The sequence below is a fragment of the Aspergillus japonicus genome (genome assembly GCF_003184785.1).
Source record: "Aspergillus japonicus CBS 114.51 unplaced genomic scaffold BO86scaffold_10, whole genome shotgun sequence".
Lineage (NCBI taxonomy): Eukaryota > Fungi > Ascomycota > Eurotiomycetes > Eurotiales > Aspergillaceae > Aspergillus > Aspergillus japonicus.
The window spans coordinates 600,301-626,694 of record NW_020291647.1 but is presented as its reverse complement, the minus strand read 5'-3'; the positions used below and the strand labels follow the sequence as shown (position 1 = coordinate 626,694).

The window sequence follows — 26,394 nt, the reverse complement described above, 5'->3', positions numbered from 1 at the left end:
ATGGAAAGAATGATTGATGATCGAATTGCCGGCCAACTTTTTCTGAGGCGCTCCCGCCCCGCGGGCACTTACCGCTTTGGGGTGCATTGATGGCCGAGTATTTCAGGCAAATATCAGGCATCCAGACAGTGGCTCCGGAGCGCCTAGAGCGATCGATCGAGGCTCAACTCAAACCCATGCTCGTCGGCCATCTTCTTGTTACATCGCATCACTACGTATACGTATGTATGGAGTACAGAGATTGAGAGCCGGATCAGATGTGGCTCTGTGATCAGACAAGATCTTCCCATCCGCACAGTGAGCGCATCTCCACCCCTGATGTATCATATTGCCGTCGAGGTGGGCTTATAGTATCCATTGGGCCTGCACTGTACAGTATGCAAGGCTTCTACTGTAATCCATCGCACCAATTGTATGTTTTGACGTTGCACTTCTAGAGGACCAGAGCCGTGCGAAACTTATTGGCACAGCAGACCGGCAAGAAATCGATAACGGCCTCAATAGACCCGGTCCAATGACTCGTGCGAAGAAATGGTTCCTTGGCTGCTATTCCATGCACATTGAGCCGCCCAATGATGCTCAGGCAGCTTCACAGCTTCGAGTAGAACATATATTGTACAGGGCGTCTGCACACAGAAAAGTGGGAGATCGGCTCACGAGTGTAGTCGACATAAATCGATCGATTGGGGTAGGCATTGCTTGGAGCTGAGCTTTGGATGCACGAGTAGACTCAGGAGTAAGCCAGCAGGCTGCAGAGTTCAGCTAGCCTTCCTGTTCTTGTGGAAACTGTCGTTGCTGGGCTGCGAGCCTTGTTAACTATTGGTGAATCGCCTGAGAACGAGCTCGAATACCCAGCATCTTGATCAAGCCCCCAAGGGCAGTGAGCCACTAATCGTATTAATGACAATGTGGGTCGCGGGGTATGCGGACGAGAAAACAGACCTGTCAAGTTGTCAACGTCGTGGGAGGACTTTGGTTAAGTGCACCATTCGAATCCTCAAACCAGCGAGGCGATCCCGTGTGTCTGGTTCCAAGTTCCGTACCCGAAGCGCCAAACAGTCCTCGAACCTTCCCTTTTCCCTTTTCCCTCGCTTACTTCTCTTCCTCCCCTTCCTTGGACTTCTCCCTAGTCTCCATTGCAATCCCATTGTCATTCTTTCTCGTTAAGAATCTTGAGAATCAATATGATTCAAACTAGGTGGGCCCTGTGATCTCCACTGGCGCACTTCAAGATAGTGCGTGCTCAATGTCCTTTCATATTCATGGACTTCGCCCAATCTGGCCCAGCCCAGCTGGTGGTTCTGCCAGCGCATACTTGTCACAGTCCCTTCGCTCAATTTCGACCAGCAAGGTTGCAGAAAACCGAAGTCATCTGGCAGTGGCGGATTTGGTGCACACTGCTCGCGTTCAATTCCAGTCAAGCTAAACAAGAAAGGGCTTTCGAGTGTGTATTCAACAATGAAATCCCTCGTATGAGCGAGCATCTGTATCGACCAGCACGCTCCATTTCAGACTCACGGATACCCCGTAAGAGCTGTCACCCGTCATAGATCAACATCTATGATAATAGTCAGTTCTTCACCTGCGCCAGAAGAGATCGACGTCGTGTTTGCTCGTGATCACTCCAAGGCCTCACGATCCATGCAAAGCCTCAGACTCAAATTATGAGATAAAAGCACGGGCGAATTCAATCTGGAGTCTTTTATTCAACTGCTTAACTAGCACCAGTATATCAAATTGTCTGAGCGAACAGCGAAGGCTTGCCCCTAATGACCAGTCCGTCCATGGAAACTCGGAGTACAACAAACGGCTTGAGACCAGCTCCGGACCGGAGCAGAATCATTGACAAACATTACGGCTGAAGTTCCGAATGTCTATCGAGGTTTCCTCCCGATACAAACATAACTGAACCGTCAGCGCCAAACCGGCAACGCATTGAAGATGAGCTACTTACAGTGGAAAGTAGGCTTTCAGGCCCGGTCTTCCTGCTTCTTCCTGTGCTCTGGAAATCATTTGCTCGAACTCTTCATAAGGCATTCTCAGGCGTTGAGTCATCGGATACAACGCCAACGCTGGCAGCAACTGGTTAGTACATCTGAGGTTGGCTGCACCTATCTCTCGGGCTCTTGGATCTAGACTGGTATCAGTTCCATGATATACGACTCTCATGCATCGGAAGATATACCATTGGACCATCCAGAGAGTGGAAGTGGAATCATTTTTGCGTCCACCTGGTCCATTCCTGCTGCCACCAAAAGGTCTCTCAAGCGCGTTCCTACACGAAGGTCCTTTCTGTCATCCAACGACTGCATAAACTTGGTGCTCCATTGTCTCAACGCATGCTCCTCGGTGAGGGACCCATTGTCTGATTGCACATTGAAGTACATCTCCACCAACTGGACCCAGCCACCCGGCTTCAGAACTCTAGTTTGCTCACATAAGTCAGCTTATGGCGTCAAAACATCACCGATTCAATGACCGTCCCGCCACATGCCAGACCTCTTGATATCCCAAATATAAGACATCCATCTGGCTCGGTCGATGCCTGTCGCTTGCATCCTCGAATGAACGAGATCGAAATGATTCGAGGGAAAAGTAAAGGGGCGATTGAGATCGTCGATCTACGACGTCTTTTATTAGCATTTTCTAAGGCAAGCACCATGGGAATGTATCTGGTAAACAAGCCAAAAGAGCTTGTCAGACGGAAGAAGGGCTTTTCAACGACTGCTGTGCCGAATGGCTTTTCTTCAGGCTCGGGGATAGGAGCCGTACCTGAAACCATAGATTGTCCGGGGCATAATCAGGGCTCATCTGGGGCGATATGTCGATCCCAATGACCTTCACACAGCGGTTAGCGAAACTGAGTGTCGAAGCTGCCGTATGTGCCCTGACCTCGCATTGTGGATATTGCTCCGCTACTTCGACCGCCCAAGCTCCTGTACCGTGACCGCAATCGAGGATCCTTTCGGGGTTGTCGCTCGGCAGGGGTGGGAAGATGAGCCGGTCGTCAAACACCTTATTGAAGACTTGGTGTTGAAGTTCGAGACGTTCCACTTCATCCTAGGGGGTTCGAAGTCAGTGACATACGGACTTGCGGCGAAGGTCGTGATTATACATCGTCAACCGGCTGGAAATAGATTTTGTGCTCGACGGAATATTTCTGGAAATCGCGATCAAGGACTGTGATGATCTGAAGAAACTTGGCATCCAGGTCCTCTGTTTGCGAGTCGGGACTCCTTGAAGACAAATAAGGATTAGCTTCTGATGCAAAACTCACAGGCTGTGGTACCAGGTTACGTACGTCATTTTGATGTCTCAAGCCTGTGGCAGATTTGAGCAGGTCTTATTCTCCGATGTGGTCCGGGTCAACAAGGGATGACAACGGGTGTGCCCCGTCAACCAGTACGGCTGTGTACACTGGGACCTGAAAAAGAAGAGACATATATAGTGCGTTTCGAAGTTGGTGGTAGGAAGTGATCGATGTGGCAGCCGAAAGAAAATCGCGTTGGAAATCTTCTTGATCCTGCCGGAAAGGTGCGTATCCTGCCCTTTATGTGTGAGCTGAGCGAAGTATTGGGATGCGGGACTCCATTGTTCGTACTAATGTACGGAGGGTGGGAAAGCCCGTTCAGCCCGATACCCAGCGTCAGGCTTGGTGCTGATGAGGACCAGAACCAAAATCATTGGCAGAGAAAGCCTGAAACACACCATCCAGCCTGTCGGATACTGAACGAAGATCCTCCGTTCGTTTCTGCAGTACACGTTGTCAATGCTCAATGAAGGCTCAGACCTCGGCGTTTTGTCTCAATGACATAACAGAATTGACACCGCGAGCCGAAACGATTACACAACTATGTAAGGTGGAAAGGGGAAGGGAGGGGCCGGGAAAAGCCTTCTTGGAGGGGTCACCAGTACTTCCGATCCCACCCTATGGAAGCAGACGGCCAGTCTGGCAAGGTTCCTCGTGCCTGTTCCTCGCCGCCTGTCCATCTCTCAGTGCCCGGGAGACCAACCGGCACGGTCACACAGTGGCTCGCTTGTATGCCAGTACAAAGTTCAAGCGAAGGATCCAGGCCATCCTGGCCCTGTCAAATCACGGATTGAGAGTACCACCAATACTACCGAGCCTAATCAGTTTACTCGGGTTCCTGGACCATCCTCCGTTTCCTGTGTTAACACCTTTCTGCCCCCTGCCGAACAGCCCCCTCTAAAACTGACTCATCATATCCATCCAGGACCAGCAAGGTGCCAATCGAACAATCAGTGTGTTGACTTGGTGGAGTACTTCACCAGCCTGTGTGCGGACTAAACAGAAGAACTAGTCTGTTGAAGACCGATGCAAGCGAGCTACTGAGGCGACCGATCTCCGAGGAAACTTTCCACAAGAGAAACCTTCAGTATTTATGGATGCATGTCTTGCTTTCCGGGGTCATTGAGAATCCAAGGCTAGAAGTAAGAAGAATCGGAACCCGGAGGAAAGTGATGATTAGAAAATCTTCGAAGCCAAGAAAGCAGTCCGGATTAACGGTCTTGGTGTCATGCACGAGGTACCGCAGGGTTGTTTGGGTGCATAACGTGCACACAGCCAAGGAGAGGTTTGGCGCAGTAGCGCGGACTTTTGGCCGGCCACTATATCGAACATGATGGTGGCTTCGCTCAGCGTTTGAATAACAGCAGGGATCAGATGGTCATGAAACCATGAAGGCCCTTACCCAAGGTGATCGGGAGGAGAGGGACTGATGATTTCGATCTTAAGCACAGGCACGGTAAGTGATCACCAGGTCAACAATTTTTGCCTTTTACGGGGGCCACTAAAATATAGGTATCCGTAGTCTCTTCAGATTAACGTCAGTAGAATGTGAGGATTTTCCCCTCTCATTCAAAGTTTTACTCCATTTCAGTCCACCTTATTCACATCTACACCGCTCCTTTCCTGAGTCGCTCAATCAATAGGAAATCGATACTCGGTGTTGGAAACACACGACAAACGAGACTGAAAGCCCCTTAAGGTGGCCAGGTCGACGTCAGGATTTTGTAAAGTTCCTGGGATGCGACTACCCATGAAGAATGGACCAATAGCGTCATCTAAGCGGGTGGCTTAATTCCAACACATCCACAATGAGAGACACTCGACTGGGGCCTCCAATGAACGTGCACTCTTCAAACTTACCATGAATGGCATAAAGCCGGCTGCAAAGAACAGCGACTGGCCACATTAGCGCAGCCTCTTCAGGGTCGACGGCCCGATTGACCACAATGGGATGTCCTACTGATGAAGCCCTACTCATGAAGATGGGCCGCGGACAAGACGATGACGAAGCATGGACTCCGCTATGCCTGGTCACCTGAGACGGGGCACTCAGCGCAGCGAACACGGCGGTGGCTTTGCTCAATTGCTGTGGGAAGGGGGGTGAAGAAAATGGACCGTGCCAAATGGCTCGTTAGGGTTACGCTAGACACCGAGCAGGGCTACTGTTCTGTGCACACGGACAGGGAAGGGAGTTCATGCACGTCAAGAGGATTGTCAGGCCAGATTGGAAGTTAGAGCCATCCATGTTGTCGGTACATAGGAGGTAAATGGTACGTACTAACGCAGTAGAGACGAAGGGCACAAGATAACCTTACAGTATAGTGCAGTGCTACAGGTCTGGGAGCGATCCCAGAACCATGGTTCAGTTGCGGGAAGCTGGAGGTCTTCCCGTCGCGCCCTTCGGTAGTTTAGTCTAAGGGGGGAAGATGGACCCGCTAAGTCAACGGGGACTTATCTAGACGATGAAATGATCCCCTCCCTCTGTTTTTCTCTCTCCGACTGTCTCCTCCTTCTTCGTGATTCTGTAGTCTGGCCATCGTGTTATTCTCGGCTTGGCGCTCCGTTCGTGTCATCCCGTATTGGTCTCCGTTCTGCCCAAATTCCATGCTTGCGTATTCTTTCGCAGTGAACACAACTCAGCTATGTTTCAGTTTGCTCGCTGAACCACAAGTGGTCAGGATGGCAATACTACATACTGTACTGTACTGTACAGTGACTAATCGCACCTGAGTTACTACTCCATACAGTTTATGCTTATATGTCTCGGTCGGATGACGATCATGCTCGTGAAGAAAGCATTTCCTTTCCAGCATTTCTACGTTGACCCAAACCCATCCCCCAAGACAATAAACAATCCACATATCCACGCCACACGACCCCTTCATCCGGTCACAGAATGCGTGACACCTCATCCATAACTCCATCAACATTTCCATAGTTAGGTACCTAACCTCCTCCAACAACAATCCAATCCCACGAAGTTATGTCCTCCGAAATGAACACCCTAGGCATCAAGGCCCGGGCCTCCAAAGTCCTGAAGTGGCAGCACCCGAAAGACCAGCACCTCCGTTTGAATGGAACTTACAGTAGGCTCTGGAGGAAAACCTCTGCTCTTCCAGCTTATTGACATGTCAAAGTAGACCAGCAATCCAGGGGATCTTTTGTTCTATTCTGGGATGTTCGTGAATGAGCTTCAGTCACTCTGCCCTGATTCCGCTAATATCCATGTCTATGATTCCTGGGTGGAACCACAAAGTATCGGAGTTGTCAGAATTTGTAGAAGAATCCACATGTACAAACACCATCCTCACTATTGCCGGTTACACTTGTAGGCAGAGAATCACGATACACCTTGAATTCATCATCTCGGAAGTTCCAAAAATCCTGAGCTGGGTTCAATTCATGGCATTGCAAGCAACTCGGCTAAACTACTAACTGGGGGGGGGTTTGGGTATTTCTTTTTCTGGAGTTCGTGGGGAATAGCATCATTGCATGGCCGTTGGGGTCGTTTGGTGGACTATATACACCTTCCGGGATTCGGGGGGGGGGTTTTCGTGGGAAGAGCTGCGAAGGCTTGTTGATGATTTAGGAGAAAGATGGGGGGTGAGGAGAGGTGAGGAGCGGCCGGATCGATGATGTGCGAACCGGATAGCGGTGCGAAGGGGCTGTCGAGCCGATGTCTTCGCTTTTGGTTTCCCGGCACATCTTCACTCGGCGGAGTAGAGTTGGGAGTGACAGCGACCGCTGTAGGTGGATGGGTTTGTCTGTCAATTGCGGGTGCGCTGGCAAGGCCATGGCTGGGGTGTTCGATCGCGAAAATGCATGCGTCGTGAGTGGACAAGCCTGTGTGCGAGTTGGACTTTCCGTCCGCGAGCGTTGGACTCGACTGTAGGCAGCACAAGGCGAAGAGAGGAAGAGGAGTGCACTCCGAAGGATGCTCAGTAATCTTTGCTGATCGCACTCAGGGAGTGTGCTAGCTTCAGAAGAACAACGCTCTCGGTGGCGGCATAATAGTTCAAGCTGCAGGCCGATATCAGTAATCGCCACATCTCTTTGGCCTTGATACTCACCTGTCCATCAAGATCCGCAGATGCCGGCTGAAATGGTCCTCGACTCGTTTGAGCGACTCGTCAATCTTATCAACTCGCGTGGGATCGTATTCACGGCCCATTGTCCTAGACAAGTCGGGGTCGGCCAAGGCAAGGTTGCGATTGAGGTTGCCGTCGGCCCAGCTAGCGAACGTATTGCAGCCTATCATCAGGCGATGGTGAACCTAGTTATTCTGTGAGCAAGCGGGAGGGGCAGCCTGGGTATGCTCGACTGACCTTCAGTAGTTTGGCTTGGGTCAGCATGCACTCTTTGAGACAAGTATCCAAGAAATCCACATGGTCCTGCATGAGTTCATCCACCGTACGGTTGGCCTGCTTGGTACCGTTGACGGTGACTTCCGAACCATCCGCGTCGGTTCCATTCACCCGATTCATGAGAATCTGCCAATTGGGCTCGATGACCTCCGCTGTGCAGAAGTACAGAAGCTGTTGAATGAACAACAGCATCTTCGAGCGCAGGGTCCACGCGCGTCGTTTCCACGTCTCCAATCGTCGGTCAGAGGACTTGTGTCGCCAGGCGTCAGCCTTGCTTTGCTCCAGCCAAGATGCGCCGAGCATAGTTTCAACGTGGCGCAATGACAGGATGTGCCGGAAGACAAGTTGATACCGTAAAACTGTCTTCCGACTGATAACGAGAGACAACGGGAAGGGGACCAGATAATCGAGCTCGAGTGCATCGAATCCATTGATCTTCGCATCAGTCTCGCCAGCTTGCGTGGAAGGGGCTTGGTATTTTTCGAGTGCCGCCTCCGGATCATCTTGGTTCATACCGGAGACGCTCACGACCTGCATCAGCCACTTCGTGAGCCCGACCTTATTCATCCGGACCTTAACGTCTTCTTTGAAAGGGTCCTGAGCGGCAATACTTCCAGGCTGACGTAGGACTAAGTCGAGAAGCGACTGGAGCTTGCTCTCGTTGACATCCTTGGCGGGCCTGCGCAGCTCAGAATCGCTAAGCTCGAGGAAGTAGGAAAAGAAGTCGGAGCGATCCAGGAAGAAGTAATGCTTGAGAGAACGGAACCGGGTAGTCAACGAGTTTTTGGTCAGGAGAAGGTTCAACAACGAGGCATTTGCATATGTGTAAGCCGCGTTGACATTTTCCAAAAAGCGAGGGTCATCGAGAGTCTTGGGCACATCCCTGACCTCTTTACTGACATCGACGCCACCGCATTCTCGTACGACATTTAGGTACTTTCCTGCTAATAAAACCTTGTCTTTGACCGTCTCCAACTGTGGCGGCACCTCGTTGTCGCGGATCGTATAACGTTTGTCCCAATACTCGTCTGTGTAGTCTTCTTCAAGCTTTTCGCGCTTGATCCATTTCTGCTCTTTGACCAGGAATTCACCATGTGGGTCTTTGATCCCTCCGTGATGTAACCATTCGTTGAGCATAGTCATGTAAGGCCGGCTGCCGTCTCGCAGCAACCTTTCCAAAAGAGCCTTCGTGGTGGGGTCACCTGAGAATGTTGCAAGTCGCTCTGTGAGAAGACGGAGAACATTGCCGCCTTTGCATATCTTCTTGCTGGACATCGCACCTGGGACAAGGTCTCCGCCTTCCCTCAACTGTTCGAGAATATTATCGACGTCGTCGAAGTCATCGATAGTCTCATCGAGGTCTTGGTCCAGGAGCCCGTTGCGTCGGAGTAGGTCCTGACCGAATGAATATAATTGAGCCAAGCATTGGCTAGTCGGCATGGTCTGCAAGTGTAGAACATGCAATGTGAAGTTGGGATTTCTCAGCAATTCACCTTCAAGCTGCGCGACGAGCACCAGAAACTCTTTCAACAATTTCCGGATCGTAGCACACATAGCATGGCTCACTTGGCCGTATTCCGCCCGACTTTGCACTTCGACAAATGACTCCAACGCGCTATAATGCGTCGCGATCTTCAGCGTTGATAGGGTGAGATCCTTCAAGGTAGGGTCTAGACCAGCCGGTAGCTGGAAGATGGGGCCTGTCAACCGATCCTTTTCCACCGACGGGTCGTACGAGCTGTGGTAATGGATGTACTGGCCCTCGAATCCCATGAAAGTGAAGAGAAGATCTTCCAGGATTGCTTTCTCCTGCGCGTCCGGAGATAACTCGCGAAATGGCGGAGGCTGTAGCGATGGAGGCAATGCGGATGCCAGCGGAGGAACAGAGACACGAGAGGCCAACGGCGCGGTGGAATGGGGCACTAGAGAAGCTTGCGGGTTCCAAGGAGCTGGAGGTGGTCTATAGTCAGCGTATGAAGAGGACTCTCGACTTGCGAACGAGCATGTTGAGGGTAGATTGACTGACCCTCGGTCGGCTGCTTCTCCTTCCTGCGAGCATTGGGACTGGCGCCATCGGCTTGACTAACTCGCTTCGACCGTGAGCGCTCGAGCCCTCTGCCATGCCCAGCTGGCAATTCCTTCGTTGCATGCCTTGTTCGACCGTGAGACTTTTCTTTCGCGATGCCCGGCATCCGCTCTGCACGCCTGTCGGTCGCCATGTGTTGTTGTTCGCGAGGGATCCTGGGTTTGGGGCTGGACGAGCCGACAAATTGAGAGATGGGCTCCGACTGCTGCAATGGAGAGGCACCGCTGCGCAAGGCGGCTCTTTCTGGATCAGCGACGCGATTCGAAGCAACGCGGGGTCGTGGTGCGCTCATGTAGTTGGCGCGACGGTCACTGACGGACATGCTCCCGCAGGGTGAGAACAATCGGGTCGACCATGCAGCATAAGGGGGCTGGTTTGCTTTGGCGGGAGATTAAGAATAGAACGAGAAATCTCCTCCTCCTCCTCCTCCTCCTCTTCTTCGTGAAGCTAAGGGCCACGAAAAGCGATAAAAAATTGAATTGCACACGGTCGCAATTATACGTTGAGGGGGAAGGTTGGGGAGTCGGGGAAGTTTGGTACGCAATCCGACAAGCTCCAAACAATCGATAGATGCCTGGTTGTGGCCTGGGGCAGCAACTCCCGCCTTCTCCGCCAGGCACTCGCCGGACTTGCGTAGCCCGCAACAGCTTCGCCCCGAGCTTCCCAAGAGTAGCTGGCTAACATCTTCTCCTCCTCCACCTCATCCCTACACCCTACAACTTATCACGCTTTCCATTCTACCTCGCCCTATCCTCCAGACCTGACTCCATCTTCTCTTTTGAGTCCGCATATCTCTTCCACACCTCCCCCACAGCCATCATGTTCATCGCCCGATCGGAATATGGTAAGCTCCGTCCGACCCTCCCCTCTGATGCGGTCATCTAACAGCTTCTCATCGCAGACCGTGGAATCAAGTACGAGCCCTGCCACCTCCCTTTCGAGTTTGCTGGATCTTTTGCGGATTCCTAACCCCGTCACCCTCGCAGCACCTTCTCTCCGGAGGGGCGTCTCTTCCAGGTCGAATACTCTCTTGAAGCCATCAAACTGGGCTCCACTGCGATCGGTGTACGTTCAGCCATCCCTCCTGCGACAGACCCGACTTGTCAATGCCTCCCAGTCATACGAGCGTGTCTCGTCATGCGGTTCCCGAAACTAGTCATGTGTGATGGAATGGACCCGTCTAACAACAGAACCAGGTAGCGACCTCGGAAGGTGTCATTCTGGGCGTGGAGAAGCGCGTCACCTCCAGCCTCCTCGAGGCTTCCTCCGTTGAGAAGATCGTCGAAGTCGACCAGCACATTGGCTGCGCCATGTCCGGCCTGCAGGCAGATGCCCGGTCCCTGATCGAGCATGCCCGCGTCGAATGCCAGAACCACGCCTTCCACTACGCGGAACCCCTCAGAGTCGAGAGCTGTACCCAGGCGATCTGCGACCTGGCGCTGCGGTTCGGAGAGACGGGCGATGACGAGGAGAGCGTGATGAGCCGACCCTTCGGTGTCGCTCTGTTGCTCGCCGGCATTGATGAGGATGGACCTCAACTGTACGTGATGATGGAGATAGGATCTTGTCTCTTTGCGGCGCTGGAAAAAAAACAGCAGGCCGCTGTAGCGTGTGTCTGGCTTTACTAATTTCTGTCTTCATTAGATACCACGCCGAGCCGTCGGGTACATTCTATAGATACGATGCCAAGGCGATTGGCTCCGGCAGCGAGGGCGCGCAGGCGGAGCTGCAGAACGAATACCACCGCTCCTTGACGTTGGCGGAGGCAGAGACTCTGGTCCTGAAGACGTTGAAGCAGGTCATGGAGGAGAAGCTGGACGCGAAGAACGTCCAGCTCGCCAGCGTGACCAAGGAGAAGGGATTCCGCATCTACAACGACGAGGAGATGGGCCGGGCTGTTGCGCAACTCGGCGGGAACCAATGAGGGAGAGGATAATGCATGGAAATCTCAATGAGGCCAATGTGTATGTCGGCAATGGTACCTTAGTCTTTGGAGGGATCTCTGTTGGGCCAAACCAAACCCATAGAAAAGAACAATGACTTGTCTAATGATCTATATATCACTTGGTTGCATCGATCCTATTGATAACGAATAGGATAATTTAGGTCCTGGCGAGGAAGCCATATGGTATTTACACGACATCGTCAGCGTCACATGGGCGGCATCATCCGCAGACGCCCAGCCTACACCATATGCTATATACTTAAACACACCCATAGCAGCCATCCCCCAACTCACGACCTCGTAAACTCGGCAACGGCCCCCAAAACGACCTGAGCCACCCTCTCCGGCTGGCCCACCTGCGGCACATGGCCTGCACTGCACCGCTCGACGCGACTCCCCGCCGTGGCCGCCAACTGCTCCTGCAACCCCACGGGCAAAGCCCGATCCCCCTCGCAAACCAGATACACACTGAGCACATCCCGCCACCCGGCATACTCGACCGTGCCATCCCACCCCCGCGCCGGCTGGGCCCTGAGCACCGCCACCCACTTCCTCTGCTCCTCCTCCTCCAGATCCCCGAACAGCAGCTCCTCGGGGTTCGCACAGTACGATGCGCCGCCCTGGCATTCGTTCAAATTAGCACGGTATGAAACCTGGCCCCTAGACGCTCTTGCGCAACCCCTTTTCTTCCCCTTGACATGATGACTATGACACAGGAGCAGGGAGAGGGAGAGGGAGAGGGAGCAGGAAGAGGGAAAAAAAAAAAAAAAAAAAAAAAAGACAAACCTCCACAACAGCAAACGGCACCGGCGCATGCACAAACCCCTCGGGGAACACCGCCGCCGCCAGGAACACGATCCCGATAACGCCGCCGCCGCCGCCCTCGCCGCGAGCAAGGCCTTGCATGGCTTCGCTGCCCAGGAACCCGCCGGCCGAGTGCAGGACCAGCACCACGGAGTCGCCGCGGGCGACGAGCCGGGAAATGGCGGCGCGGAGGGCGGCGATGTCGTCTTTCATGGTCGGGTTGCCCGGCGAGAGGGTGCCGGTGCTGGGGAGGGCGGGGGCCTCCACGGGGTAGCCGGCGGTCGTGAGGAGGGTGGCCAGCTCGGTGTAGACGGTGGGACCTTCCCAGAAGCCGGGGATGAGGAGGATTGTGGGGGTGGGCATTTTTGGTCGCTGGGTGTTTATTTTGGAGGAGGGGAGGAGGGTTGTTGTCGTGGGGCGGGAGGTGGGTGGATGTACGGTATCGTCTGTAGACAGGGTGAAATTGGGAGGAGGGGAGAATGGATCTAATGAATACGCGGTCTCGGAGGTGGGATGTCAGCCATGGAGAGCAGGCTGCTTGTGGCGGGATTGATTGATCGATCGCTTCACCTTATACTAAAGCCAAGGCTCTCTGTCTGAACATTCTATACGCTATGGTGGTTGAGGATGGAGACGTGCAGTCCAAATGTGATCCAGTAGAATGGATTGATCTGTCTTTCCTCACCTGGCAGGCCACTACTTGGTGACTATCTAGACTAGCTAGTAGCAGATCACCAATGAGACAGGGCTGACAGGGCTATCTTATTCCCCCTGGTTGATGAGCTCAGAGTAAGCTGACACGGTCCATTCTCGCGTAAGCACTACCATCGAACCGAGCTCACGGAGTTCTGGGTAAAGCTTAGTATGGAGAATCCTCGTCCAGTCACAGCCTGTGACATTGCGCATCTCACCGATATCAATGTTACGAAGAGGCGACGTGGAAGCTGATTTCGCGTCTACAAGCAATGGACCGCGGACCGTCGGGCTCTCCGTTCCTGCTTTACGTGTGTCATCCAAGCGGTGCCATTCCATCCGACTTCATCACTCACTCCAGCAAGGATTCCCTCGCACTTATAGGGCTGAGTGGCCTGTACAGCGTGCTTCCACACCACCGCTATAGATCCTTGCCTGTTTTCCCGCCTCCTCTCTTGATGTCTGGACCTAATAAATCGGTCCCCGAACCAGCTGGCAAGATCTGATTCCTCGGGTGGGTTGCCGGACGCACAGCTTGCATACGAGGTAGATATATGCATGCACATATAACCTGATTTGCCGCTGATCGCTGGCAACCGGGATCTAGAAACGATCGCGGTGGTTTCTGCACCACCGATTACCTGGCCTGGATTGTAAACCGGGCTGGATTTGCGAGGCCTCGACTTAGTTGGCAACTCGAGGCCTCTTTCGAATCTAGACTGTCTGGGTTTGGTGGCCAGGTCTTCGAATCTTTGTTGTCGGCTTATGTGGCCGGTGCGCGCCGAGTATTTTTGTACCTGCCGATTGATGCTGTCGCTGTTGCCATGTAAGAAGACAAGTACAATCCCGAAACAGGAGATATTGCTGCAGGTGTGGGATAATCGTGGCTTATGTTGTTATTGTGGCCCGAGGTTTTGTGTCATGCATTTAATCCCTGGAGCTTGGATCATCATTAGCATGACTAGGACAACGACGAGAGTTGAGAACTGACCTATTGATATAGCCACATCCTTTGTTAGATTCCGATCGACAATCAGGAGATATCATTGTTGGGGATCTCGCATGCACGGTCAGAACAAGGATGTTCTTTGTTTGTCTGCAAGGAAGAATGTGAGCTGTAGTCAAGGAATAGCGAGGTCATCGCTCAGGTGTTCTTCGGTTACAATGAGCGACTTTTGAGGAAGTCTTCAACCGCTACTTGGATCGAATCAGAGTCAGACATGGGGTAGAGTGATCGAGGACTCATGCCAGGTGCTTGATTACCAAGCACCTTTAAGCTTATGTTATCTGCGTTGTGTATCAATCACAACAATCGACTCGCTCCCAATCGCGGAAATTGGCATAGCAAGCCCTGATCGCATATTAATCTCCTGCCTGATCGGATCTACCAAGCAGTAGGGCCAGACCTGGCTGAGACAATAAATCGGAGCTGTTGCGCGCAGGGACGGAGACTGGATCGTGCAGAGATGCCTATACGGAGACTTGGCGCAGAACAACAGTTGGCAGTGCCTTAGCTTCGGCTCCGTTCTTGTTGGCTCGGCATTAGTGCAGAAAAGCCACAGGCTGGGATGGGGTGAGTGGGTGTGCGCCTCCGCTGGTCTGTCCATTGTTTTTCTTCATGGCTCATGCGCCTGGATGAGATTGTAGTTTAACGTCGAGTCTGCAGACATCCGGAGGGGTCAAAGACGACACGGCAAATTTAGAGCGGCATACCAATTCCGTCAATGCCTGCATCCTCTTTACCCTTTTTGAGCTGCGTCATTGAGCTCATCTCATGTCATGTCCCTAATTATAACCTCATCTTCCGGATGCAGTGTCGAGACCTTTGTTTTGAGTCAGAGGATAGATAGCCCTTTCTTACTTCCCCGCTGCCCGGCCGAGGCTACAATTCGAGGATGCCTCTATCCAACTCCACTATCATTGGTGTCTACCCAAGCACTGTCGTAAGCCTGGAGGATCTATTTCTGTTGCCCAGTCGCCCCGGTCTCGACCATTTTCTGACCCGCTGTGGATCGGCGAAAGTCAACAATATGGCAACGCCAACGAAACCACGGCAATACTGGGTTTGTTTATGTGGATAACCAAGTGAGTCTGGAGGTTCCCAGAAAGTGTGATTGGTAGAGCATCAGTATCGGTGTGCGATGAAAACACAGAGTAGAGGCGTCCAGATTGACTTCCAAGGTCAGGCCACTCTGCGACTTGTTTTGAGTACTCGATGTTTATAGTTCAAAGGTATTGTTGATCATGGCCAGTCTCATGCACATTAAAGGCAGACGGGCCCATTCGAGTCAGCCAATTGGTAAGGTCCCCCACTCACGGCTGCAAAGAGAACAACCTGAGGCCCAACCGATGAAATGAATTTGTTCCTATTGCTTCGGAAAACAGACGGCAATGTTGCACAGAACAGTCTCTGGGAAGGCGGCTGAATCGACGTGGGATGTCATACATACAACAGTTCCTCTGCCCCTGTCGTAGGCACGTGGTCTTTGCAAGGCTACTACTGTGTAACAGCTAGATTGGTGGTTGGTGGTCACTGAGCTTCAGTAACCGCGTCCTGAGAGGAAGCACTGCCGTATCGGAGTAATGCTTGTCTGGCTGGAATACTTGGGTTGAAACCAGGAGCGTCGAGACCCTTGTCTCGGATCGACCTAGTTCGCTGTAGACCACGGCAAAAAAACCTCTGGACCTGGGATCTATCGACCAGTTCGTAATCAGCAGTAACTACTGTACTGGACTCACTGACTAGCCGCCTCTGGTTGGAAGTGGGCGGCTTTTACACCCAACCACGAAGGGCTTGATGCATGATGTACTGATAGGCGGACAGCTGGACGGAAGCAATGCGCTGCACTGCTTACGCCTCGAGATTTGCGATTTGCGATTTGCGATTTGCGTGAAGATTGATGGGAAGGACCAGACTCGAGGGCGAGGCGGCTGGGTGGAGGATGAGTTGCAGGGTGAGAGACCAGGAATGGACAGGCCGGAGGAGTTTCAACACAGCTGAGGGAGTGAGTGAGGGAGTGAGGGAGTGGCCATCAGAAGCACACGCGGTTACCGCACGGGGAAGGCGAGCAATCCAGCTGAAGCAATCCGTCCACCGTTACTCAGTAACGACTCGAACGAGACGCTTACACGTGGATCCTGCCGAGATATCGCAGGGCGAGGGGTGCGGATCGCTAGATTTACCATACCAATACGCAAGGGTAATCTTCTCCACCGGACGTCACTCCCTGTGTATGTACAGTATTTCGGTTTCCTTTTCTCAATTCTGTCTTTTCTTTCCCACCAATTTTCTTCAATCTATTTTCGATTCCCTCTTTCCCCTCACAGTGGACATTGACCAGAGAATCTATAAGAGCCCTTCGATTCTCCCCACTGCCAACAATTATTCCATTGTTGCATTCTATGACATAGAGCACTTTCCATACTCATACTTCCGAAAATTAACAACTGCCTTATCGACTCGATCGATTATCAATTCTGCCCCGCCATCTGATTTAAACTGCGGCCCGCCAAAAGTCAGCCGCTGTCGTCACCCACGGTTGAATCTAATCATCCTTCCATCTCATTCATCCATACTTCGTACTCCATCCCGAGTCACAACAGTCAGTCACCCTTATCTGCCTTCGGTCCCCTTTCAAGTCATCCTCTCCTCCATCATATCGCCCTATCACACATGTCTCGCTACGGCGACTACCGTCGCTCCACGGGGGCTCTTGACGATGACCGCTACCCGCATGAGCGGCGGGAGCGTCGCCACCGTCACCGTTCGCGCGCCCCCTCGGTGCTTGATCGCCCCCGCCGATTCGAAGAGGATGAACGTTTCGAATACCGCCTCCAGGAACAAGACCGCTACGGTCCCCCTGCTCGTCGCCCCGACATTGTTTACCAGGACGATCATCTGATCCACCCGTCTGGTCCCCTGGTTGCCTACGATCGCCGTCGTGCGGAGAGCCCTCTGCCTCGACCTCGACTTCTCCGGCGACAATCCTCCCTGGACACATTTGATCGGATCCCCGCGCGCAAGTTAGACGAATACTACTACAGTGACCGCCCTCCTAGACTATCTCCAAGCCCGCCACCCCGCCGTGGATCTTACCATCGAACCCGCGAACCCGACTACTACGAGGAAATCAGCATTGCGGAAGGGGACTATGGAGAGGAAGAGTACCGGGGCTTTCGCGAACGGAGCGTGGGACGTCCCCGTCGCTCGGCAAGTCGTTTTCGTGAGAGACGAGTGGAAGAAATCGATGTGGAAAAACCGTATCCTCGGAAAGGCAAGACTCGCATGCCCCGCAAGATGGTTCATACCACTGCGATCCGCGAGCTTGGCTACCCGTATGAGGAAGAGGTGTGTATACATGTCTTTCACACTTTTGACAAAGAAGAATGCCTAGAGTCTATCTTCCGATCGATAAGCTGATATCTGTGGTCCTAGGGTAAAATGGTTGTCATTCAGCTGGCTCTGTCCAAAGAACAAATTGATGAGGTCATTGGGAGAAGTCGCGAGATCAAGCGCCTGACCGAGAGTAAGTCACCCTTTCGCCCCGAGTCCGCAGGCAGCAGGGACTAACTGCATGGTTCTAAAGCACGCGTTATCCACACCAGCTCGCCATCCCCAGTTCGTGCCCGCCGTCGAGACAGAACTGTGGAGCGAGTTCCCATGGAGGCCTATACCCCTCGGACCAGCCATGACACTCTTATCATCGAGGCGTCGCCGTCGCGGCATCGATCGCATTCGCGCCACCACCATTACCACCACCCTCATGGTGAGCTTCTGGAAAAAAAAGTGACCAGGACTGTATCCCGCACCCGAGATATTTCGGTGCATGGACGACCCCGTCGTCGATCCTCGCCAGTGCGCAGATATGAGCGTTACGAGGAGCAACCTAGCAAGATCCACGCGGGGCCCCTGGCAGTCGTGGTGCGCCCCCGCGACAGTGACGAAGACCTGCGGGAATATGCGCTTGAGCGACGTGGCAGCGGAGAATATGTCCGAGACACGGAGATCATTGGGGATGGGGTTGCGGAGGAGATCCATGAAGTGAAGAGAGAGCGCAGAGGTACGGAAAATATGCTGGTCTAATCCTCTATTTAGATGCTAATGCTCGTCCAGGTCCCAGTTCTCGTATGATGCGTGCGATGATGGCGACATTGACGTAATCTGGTTGTTCTTGCTCCTTTGACGCTGACTTACGACTTATCGATTACCCTTTCGGTGTTTCTTATTATGATTGTGATCTTCTTTTCCCATGCTGCTCTCCCCTTTGCTTTCTTATCATGTACTATAACAGCTTGGCTGTGTTTCTTTCTGTATTATGTGACTAGCCCGGTTTGACGATCATTTGGCGAAGATAATGACGACTAAGCGAGCAACGATGACTATAAACCAATACTCATGACTCATGGACAATCAACAAGTGCCTTTTAGTAGTGAAAGACCCGACTCTGCATGATCTATCCCAGCCACCTAGTGTGCTACTGCAAGCAATTGTCCCACCGCCTGCTGCCAACTTATCGCCCATGGATTGATTGTTCTTGTCAGGTCAGGCGGGAACTTGAACTATTCCAGAAGCGTAATTGCCGGCATGAAACCGTGGCGGGGCCAGGCGGTGTCAGACCGACGGAAAGTGGCCTCGACGCTTGCGATCATCTCAAAACAACTCTGCAAGCCACAGATAGGCCATCTTACTCCTTTACAAAATCCCCTGCATCGGGTCTACTGGAGACTTAACAGCAGAATTATCCCGACTTTCACCATGGACAAGTTCTCAGCGTTCGGAAAGAACCTCAGGTGAGATAACCAATCATCGGACCTCCTCAGTGTGGCTTGTGCCAGGAGTTGGTAGTGGATTCCGTATCCAGCCTCATCCTGAGCGGCTGCAGCATGAGCTTGATCTGCCATTATCGATGGGACATTCACGCTAATAATTCGCTTCGATGGGAAATTCAGCGCGAGCTTCTCTCCCTTTGCTCAGCGCACTCAGCAGATGATCCGCGAGCAACTCGGCCAGGCAGAAGACCGGACTCAGCTTCCCGATGAGTACATTGAATTGGAGAAGCGCGTGGATGCGCTGAAGATCGTCCACCAGAAGCTCCTTCAGGTCACGTAAGGGCATCTATCTATTTCCTCGACCGGGAGATCTCACGTGCTCACGTTCCGACGTTCCAGCTCCCAATACTCCAACGAAGCCTACGACTACCCTCCCAACATCCGTGAATCCTTCAACGACCTCGGTCGCACGATCAACGAGAAGGTCTCGCTTCTTTCCCAAGCCTCGTCGCCCGCTGAGGCCCAGGCGGCCCTGATCGCCCCTCCCTCGGCCAAGCCCCAGCCCAAGACCTTCAACCACGCCATCGCTCGCGCCTCGCTCGCCGGATCCCAGACCCTGGCGCAATCCGCTCACGGCGAGGACCCCCTGGCCACCGCCCTGGAGAAGTACGCGCTGGCCGAGGAGAAGGTGGGCGAGGCCCGCCTGGCCCAGGATGCCCAGATCCAGTCGCGCTTCCTGGCTGGGTGGAACACCACGCTGAACACGAACCTGATGTTCGCGGCGAAGGCGCGCAAGAACGTCGAGAACGCTCGCCTCATGCTGGACTCGATCAAGGCGGCCAAGAAGGCCCAGGTCAAGGGCGACTGGGACAGTCTGAGCGAGGAGGCTCGCGCCGAGATTGAGCAGGCGGAGGACGAGTTCGTCGGACAGACCGAGGAAGCCGTGAGCGTGATGAAGAATGTATGTTTATATGGTTATGGCAGTGACTTGGCGGATGGTGGCTGACTATGCAACAGGTTCTCGACACCCCCGAGCCCCTCCGCAACCTGGCCGATTTGATCGCAGCGCAGCTCGAGTTCCACAAGCGGGCCTATGAGATACTCAGCGAGCTGGCTCCTGTCGTGGACGGCTTGCAGGTTGAACAAGAGGTGAGTGCACGAACTCAGGATGATCTTGGTGCTTGACTGACGCGCATCTCAACACAGGCTAGCTACCGTAAGAGCCGCGAGGGAGCTTGAAATGCAGCTCAAACTGTAAATTTCCTTGTCTCATCGTTTATCTCTGTTGGACTCGCAGCCCTTGTTACTTCAGCCCCTGTTTGCCTTTGTGACAGTGTTTTATATCCCTTGATAGGTGGTTACATCAATCAGATTGACTACACTTTGTATTGTGACTGTAGTTTGAGCTGTAGTATATGTTGTTTTAGGCCAACGATATCTGCCCCAGGCCTGCACAGCGGGCCAGCAGGGCGGTGAGCTCAGGCGGTGTGGGCCGGCACATCGCTCAGCTGGCAGCTGGCAGCAAGCAGCAAGCATCACTCTTCGGAGAAGCTCCGCCGATAACTCACCTCTCTGTCGATAACCATCATCATCCTGTCTGTCGGTCTGTCGGTCTCTGCCTGCCACGACAACCACTCCTCGCCATTCTTCGCCCCTCGAATTGCTCAATCGCTCGCATCTCCATCTCCGACTTGGCCTTCCAAACCACCCTCACCTCTCAAGCGTACACGAGATCCCCGACCTCGCAGCAGCGATCCATACCCCTCGAACAATCAAAATAACCAACAGCACTCCACACCCACAGCGCATCATACAATCCCAGCCCAACCACTCGCCAGCCTCTCTCACCCGGAATCAATCCATCCCTGGATACCGCCCAAAGACAAAAGAGCAAAGCACACAGATAGGCTGGCCCTACGCTGTACGGTACAACAATTGTACATCCATCCACCACAGACGCATCGATCAACCGAACCAGGTGCTTACAGCCTCACCACAGACCCTCTCCTTGACCCCCAAAAGACATCTCACATCCGCAGCGATTATAGTCAAGATGGCGAACGGGTGAGTTATCCCCCGGCCCCTCGGACATCTTCCCCCCACGGTGTCGCAAGCTTGTACTTGGAAGCCCTCGGCTTGATTGCCTGCCCTTCCCGGACATCCCCTTAACCGGGATAGAACCACCCACTAACCATGCCTGCAAAATCAACCAGATGGAGCATCATCATCGGCCTCATCGTCGTGGTCATCGCCTCCGTATTGGCGTGGATCTTCAGCCCGAAGGGCGAGAATCAGACGTATGTTCATCGCACCCACCCTCCCTCTCTCTATCCTACCACCAAAGAGAGAAACCACCAAACGAGAGAGAAGAGAGACTGGCAATCCATCGGCTAAGACCAAAACCAAAAACCAACACTAATATGACCGAAACAGTGTGTTCAGAAGTACCCTGATCCTATCATTCGTATGCTGTTATCTGATGTGGGGTATGTCTTTCCCCCATCCCCCACCGCCCCCCCATTTCCCCATGCCTTGCCTAATGCCCAAAAACACAAACTGATGGGGATTCTTCTGTGGTGTCTAGCCATCACGTTCCTCGCGCAGTGGCATCCGCTTATCACGCCTAAGCGGTCGGATATTCGGCCTGATCGCGTGCCCGAGTAGATTCCTCTTTTTCTTTTGCGAGTATGGGCTGGGGGAGCGTGGTTCGGGATGTGTGAGCTTTGTATGATGTGTCGTGGTGGATTGGCAGGGTGTCTAGGGGCGTGGTGATATGCTACGGGGGGGGGGGGGGGGGGGCCCCTGGGCTCGTCTTGGTCTGGTGGCGGGGAGGGTTGAATGGGATTATACCCCAGTGAATTTTACAAGGGCTTGTCTCATGTTTCCCGAACTTTTGTATAGTTCAAAGGTTTTTTGTCGTTGGCACGGTTGAAGTTTGTTTTGACTTATGCGGATTCGCGAATTGCATCATGATTGTATCCTACATTCTTCTCGCCTTGAGAGAGGGGGTATTATGTACTGTATATGCTGCGTATACAGCAGCGGGGACGCAGACACCTAAGAACAAGCATAGATCTGTTAATGCTTCCCATGAGCCTAGATTAACTGACTCCCACCAACCCCAAGATCACCCTCTGGACTGACCACCGCGCCACCAACCCCGTCACCGCCAACGCCACGGCCCGCAGATACCCGCATCCCAGCAGGATATACAGTGCCTCGATGTTACTCAGTAGCACAAGATGCGAGTCCGCCGCACCCAGAGACAGCAGCGAGCCCATGAGATCGAAGAATTCGGCGAGATAGCCGGTGGAAACGGACTCGGGCAGTGCGCGGATGACACTGTCCAGGAGGGAGGATGAGAGTGATGACGACGACGACGATAACGATGATGTGGACGGGGTTTGCGTGGCTGTTGTGATGGCGGCGGTGATTGTTGCGATCGGTGTGAGGATGCTGTCGAGGGCTGTGGGTGAGCCGGGATTGGCACTACTGCCGATTTGATCGATGGCAGAGTGCGAAGCGGTGGTCGTGGTGGTCGTGAAAGCATTGCCGCTGCCGTCCGGGCCCCAGATTACGAGGAGGATGGGGAATAGCTTCGCGCAGCTGCTGACGAGAAGGGCGGTGCTGATGGCGGTAGGGCTTGCAGGAGAGGGTGGGGGCAACGGTTTGATGTTCATTCCCATGGGGATGTTCATGGCCATGTTTTGGGCGGGGGCGGTGGAGGAGCGGCGGAGCGGCGGCGGCGGAGGAGGGGAGTGGGCGGTTGGGGTTTGGGTTTGAGACTCGCTGCCCGTTGTGATGGCGCCACTGGATGTTGTTGTTGCAGCATCCTGGAGAGAGGAAGATGAGCCCTGCGGAACGAGCTTAGGTGGGCTGAGAATCGTTGCAGGGGTGGGTGTGGCAGTCGGGGAGAGTTGGGAGGCCGGGAAGGACGGGAACACCGGGGTGGAGGGATGAGAGGTCTCCGTCCCTGTGTTGTTTGTTGTATTGCTCTTCGCGACGTAACCCCGGGGCGTTGGGGCGAGAATCGAAGCAAGGAGACGGATGGTGAGATGATGAGCAAGAGTCGCAAGCGCGTTTAGACTGAGGAAGAAGAGGTATTGGACGATGACGGGGGCGCGCCAAAGGAATGTATCGACGATGGAAGGCGATTTCTCGATGCGTGCCCAGGTGAGGTAGACATCAAATAGGAGCAAGAGAATCCCAAGACGGATAATGGAGCGCTGAGGACGTCAGTGATCAAGTGACGAGATTATTGACAGTAGGTGACCTTACATCGAATTGGTTGTCATAGCCTCCTAATCGATTGAAGAGCAGATGGCGATAGACCTGGTACAATTAGCTTTGGGTCGACTTTGCAGAGCAAGGGTCAGTACCTGTGGTTTGATCAGGACAAGATCAATAAAGAGTACGACAAAGTCGTATTCGACATACTTGTCGGCGAAGCGCTGGCAGCGCGGACATTGAGTCAAGCGTACTCCTTTACCCAACGACCGGTCATCAGCACGGCTGTAGGTGCTGTACAGATGAGAGACTGGATATGAGCACTCGATGCAGATGGGCATCGTGTCATTTGTATTCGATCATAAAATCATTGTTGATTTAAGTGCAACATGCTATGAGGAATGAGGGAAGAGAGGAAACGGAAAAGGAGAAAGAGTCGATCAACTCCAATCTCGGCGCGGAGACCAAAGGCGGTGAAGGACTTCTCCGCAGCGGCTGTCCCTGGTTTTGTTTACTCCGCAGCTCGACTCCAATTCCTCTTTTCACCCGACATGACAGCTTGATAGCCATTCTATTCTTGCATCCTAGCTGCCTCATGGCTTCTCTATGATTCATTTAGCATCACTATAAGCTAGAGCTTACTTCCCACCTCCGAACTCTTCACATACGCCAGGATATCATTCCGACCACTCGCCAACCGTTCTGGAGTTGTCTTGAACAGCCGTGGAACTCCACTTTCCTCATAAGCTGCCCCATCCACAACCATCCGTGCGATACCTCGCGCCGACAAGAAAATTTGCGGCATACCATGACCACTATAGCCAGCGATGACAAGCTGACCCGGTTTACCTGGCACATGCCCAACATGCGGTAGAGCATCACTGCTATAACCCATCACTAATCAAACATTAGCCGGACGGCCCCAAGACGCAACAAGCCGATCAACAAGGGCTTACCTCCTGACCACACACGGTCCGTATATGCCCCCGTATTCTCCCAGCCGTGGAAAGTCCGCTGCATATAGTTGTCAAAGTACCGCGCCGCAGCGTCAACCACCCGGCCATCGTCAGTGTTGTGGTACCAACTGGGAATGTCCTGTTTGTAGAAGGTGGACTTCGCACCGCCCACGATGATACTACCGTCAGGACGCGGGATCAAGTAGTCGTAGTCCCAGGCGTTGAAGCGCAGAGTATACGAGCGGTCCATGGGCACGGCAGGCGGGTTGGGAACCACGATACGACTGCAGAATCCCCGCACGGGGACGATCTTGTCCCTGTACTGCGGTGCGAGGGCAGCGGTGTATGCATTGGTGGCGAAGATGACGGTCTTGGTGCGGATCGAGCCGCGGTCAGTGGTGAGCGTCCATCGTCCATCAGCATCTCGGTCATCGGAGACCTGCCGTACCGGGGTGTTTGTCTGCAGATTCACCCCGGCGGCAATGGCGAGCCTAAGAAGGTGCATGATAAGCTTGTACGGCCAGAGGCGCCCGGTGCGCTGGCTGAAGCACCCCCGAGCCCCTTTGACGCCCGATACCTGCCAAAGTCGGCGGATCTAAGCATGTGCATTCATACGGGACATAGGATTGCGAAAACTCACAGCTTCCGCAGCATCGAGCCCGGTAAAGCTCACATCTTCGACAGTCTTCACCCCCTTCGCGACCAGGGAATCAAACCCCGCCTTGACCTTGGCGAGCTGGGCTGGGTCAAAGTGCACATCGCAGACGCGGTTCACCTCCATATCGCAATCGATCTTCTCCTTCTCCACCAAGGCCTGCACTGCAGAGACATGTTCCATCTCGAATGCGGCCACTTCGGCCGCCGCCTCGACTCCGTACTCATTGGCCAGGTTGCCGACTCGGCTGTAGACATCGGGCTTGAGATGGCCACCTGCGCGCAAGAAGCGGGGCAGATGAGCCCCAAACGAATTAGCGGATTCTCATGATACAGGCATAGCCCCATGAGCGAAGCCTTCCTACCGTTGCGTCCGGTAGCCCCCGAGCAAGCCTGTCGTGCTTCAAGGATGACAATGGACGGTCGCTTCTTTCCCCCGGCGGCTGCACGCTCCAAACAATGATAAGCAGTCGATGCGCCGGCGTAGCCTGCGCCGATGATGGCGATGTCGCAGGTTTCGGGCAGGGTCTCGGTGGAACGATGATTGTCCAATGGATCGGGCTCCGAACGCCAGAACGAAGACATGCTAGTTTCCGCTGGGAATGGGCTGGCCATGGTGGAATGGATTAGTGGGGAAGGTGCCGGGAATGCTTGAACTGTGATGGAACTATGGAAGTGGACGATAGATAGAGCGCCTGTTCAACTGATAATTATACTGGTACGTAGTCATCGCCCATATCCAGTAGCGCATATTTAGTGTCCTTGAGAGAAGATAAGGAGCCTGATATCTCTGGGTACAACTTATGGTATTGGACCGGATCGCCGACAGCTTGCAGCGGGGAAGACTGGAACTAGACATTGTCTCCCTTGCCGTGAGGGGAAGACGGGAGTATGCAGGAGTATTATCAGATTATTCAATATGTGGAGCGGGCAAACTGCTTATCATATAAGGGGCCATCCGTTATCAATGATATTTGGTTTGACAATCTATACTTCCCAACACAGCGTGTTCGACGATGCCCAAGTTTTCCACAAGTATTCAGCAGGAAACCGGCAGTCTTTCAAGTGGAGAAAAATAGCTACGAATTGGACAGAACGGCTAAACAATCATCTATAAAATCATATACAGAGAATGACTTGAGAAGCAAAATCAGCGCATTAGCAATCTTGAGCTTTGGACGTGCCTTAAGACCCTTGAGCCCTAAGTGGCAGTCTTATCCATAATTCTAAGTGACAACCTGTAAGTTAGGAGCTACTACATAAAGCATGGAGCACCGGCAGAATCACCTCAAAGACCGCCCTCATTACCGCCTTACCTGGCAGAACCTAACGACCCTCGCAGCAGGAAATCCGGGGTGGCACTACCAGTACCCCGCCCAGCAAAACCACCCACCCGGCAGAATCTCGCCAAAATCCACTGGACACTGGGCGGGCAGTGGGCACTCACGGAGATGAACAGCCCAGAAACAGCAACTGGGCAACAGTGCAACAGCAGAAAAGAGACTCCTACCGCCTACCTGACCGCCGTACCCGGCAGAAGCTAACGAGCCTCGCAGCGAGAAATTTCAAAATCTCCGGAAATCCA

At 53.3% G+C, this 26,394-nt stretch overlaps 8 protein-coding genes across 8 annotated transcripts; 4 read left to right on the top strand and 4 right to left on the bottom strand.

The window, feature by feature from the left end:
* Positions 1–1,874: 1,874 nt before the first annotated feature.
* BO86DRAFT_307713 (class I SAM-dependent methyltransferase) lies at positions 1,875–3,235 on the bottom strand (the record flags this gene model as incomplete). The annotated part of the gene is made up of 7 exons (XM_025667747.1): positions 1,875–1,905; positions 1,955–2,132; positions 2,186–2,424; positions 2,500–2,621; positions 2,773–2,838; positions 2,893–3,060; positions 3,116–3,235. Coding segments are annotated over 7 exons (924 nt in total), but the record flags the coding sequence as incomplete, so codon positions are not given.
* Positions 3,236–7,248: 4,013 nt separating this feature from the next.
* BO86DRAFT_357543 (gamma-tubulin-complex subunit SPC97) lies at positions 7,249–10,082 on the bottom strand (the record flags this gene model as incomplete). Its single annotated transcript, XM_025669707.1, has 5 exons — positions 7,249–7,330; positions 7,381–7,583; positions 7,636–9,483; positions 9,565–9,623; positions 9,701–10,082. The coding sequence occupies 5 exons, from the start codon at positions 10,080–10,082 to the stop codon at positions 7,249–7,251; spliced, it is 2,574 nt and encodes an 857-aa protein (XP_025530092.1).
* A 283-nt stretch (positions 10,083–10,365) lies between these two features.
* Positions 10,366–11,799, top strand: pup2 (proteasome core particle subunit alpha 5). Its single transcript, XM_025671558.1, has 5 exons — positions 10,366–10,604; positions 10,662–10,674; positions 10,747–10,825; positions 10,957–11,300; positions 11,405–11,799. The coding sequence occupies exons 1-5, from the start codon at positions 10,580–10,582 to the stop codon at positions 11,682–11,684; spliced, it is 741 nt and encodes a 246-aa protein (XP_025530091.1). The 5' UTR covers positions 10,366–10,579; the 3' UTR covers positions 11,685–11,799.
* A 64-nt stretch (positions 11,800–11,863) lies between these two features.
* Positions 11,864–13,022, bottom strand: BO86DRAFT_387316 (alpha/beta hydrolase). The gene is made up of 2 exons (XM_025671557.1): positions 12,492–13,022; positions 11,864–12,325 (listed from the first exon to the last, which is right to left on the bottom strand). Exons 1-2 carry the CDS (start codon positions 12,870–12,872, stop codon positions 11,996–11,998), a joined length of 711 nt encoding a protein of 236 aa, XP_025530090.1. The 5' UTR covers positions 12,873–13,022; the 3' UTR covers positions 11,864–11,995.
* A 3,481-nt stretch (positions 13,023–16,503) lies between these two features.
* Positions 16,504–18,616, top strand: BO86DRAFT_387313 (uncharacterized protein; the record flags this gene model as incomplete). The annotated part of the gene is made up of 4 exons (XM_025671556.1): positions 16,504–17,550; positions 17,638–17,728; positions 17,789–18,262; positions 18,316–18,616. Coding segments are annotated over exons 1-4 (1,282 nt in total), but the record flags the coding sequence as incomplete, so codon positions are not given.
* Positions 18,617–18,958: 342 nt separating this feature from the next.
* BO86DRAFT_307724 (BAR domain-containing protein) lies at positions 18,959–20,211 on the top strand (the record flags this gene model as incomplete). The annotated part of the gene is made up of 5 exons (XM_025667748.1): positions 18,959–18,993; positions 19,153–19,308; positions 19,372–19,933; positions 19,990–20,121; positions 20,179–20,211. The coding sequence occupies 5 exons, from the start codon at positions 18,959–18,961 to the stop codon at positions 20,209–20,211; spliced, it is 918 nt and encodes a 305-aa protein (XP_025530088.1).
* Positions 20,212–20,535: 324 nt separating this feature from the next.
* Positions 20,536–21,752, top strand: BO86DRAFT_357530 (V-type proton ATPase subunit E). The gene is made up of 4 exons (XM_025669706.1): positions 20,536–21,036; positions 21,186–21,269; positions 21,406–21,458; positions 21,557–21,752. The coding sequence occupies exons 1-4, from the start codon at positions 21,026–21,028 to the stop codon at positions 21,634–21,636; spliced, it is 228 nt and encodes a 75-aa protein (XP_025530087.1). The 5' UTR covers positions 20,536–21,025; the 3' UTR covers positions 21,637–21,752.
* A 226-nt stretch (positions 21,753–21,978) lies between these two features.
* Positions 21,979–25,424, bottom strand: BO86DRAFT_446616 (sterol homeostasis protein ARV1; the record flags this gene model as incomplete). The annotated part of the gene is made up of 7 exons (XM_025676539.1): positions 21,979–23,198; positions 23,251–23,304; positions 23,352–23,423; positions 23,864–24,096; positions 24,156–24,732; positions 24,796–25,085; positions 25,175–25,424. The coding sequence occupies 7 exons, from the start codon at positions 25,422–25,424 to the stop codon at positions 22,074–22,076; spliced, it is 2,601 nt and encodes an 866-aa protein (XP_025530086.1). The 3' UTR covers positions 21,979–22,073.
* Positions 25,425–26,394: the final 970 nt, after the last annotated feature.

Excerpts from the sequence above, each read along its gene's own strand:
- pup2 (XM_025671558.1), top strand. The coding sequence starts at position 10,580 with ATGTTCATCGCCCGATCGGAATATG. Across the intron at positions 10,826-10,956 it reads TGGGCTCCACTGCGATCGGT|GTAGCGACCTCGGAAGGTGT; the intron begins GTACGTTCAGCC and ends CAACAGAACCAG. Across the intron at positions 11,301-11,404 it reads GATGAGGATGGACCTCAACT|ATACCACGCCGAGCCGTCGG; the intron begins GTACGTGATGAT and ends TGTCTTCATTAG.
- BO86DRAFT_387316 (XM_025671557.1), bottom strand. The coding sequence starts at position 12,872 with ATGCCCACCCCCACAATCCTCCTCATCCCCGGCTTCTGGGAAGGTCCC. Across the intron at positions 12,326-12,491 it reads TGCCGTTTGCTGTTGTGGAG|GGCGGCGCATCGTACTGTGC; the intron begins GTTTGTCTTTTT and ends AACGAATGCCAG.
- BO86DRAFT_357530 (XM_025669706.1), top strand. Across the intron at positions 21,270-21,405 it reads CCGAAGGGCGAGAATCAGAC|TGTGTTCAGAAGTACCCTGA; the intron begins GTATGTTCATCG and ends TGACCGAAACAG. Across the intron at positions 21,459-21,556 it reads ATGCTGTTATCTGATGTGGG|CCATCACGTTCCTCGCGCAG; the intron begins GTATGTCTTTCC and ends TGTGGTGTCTAG.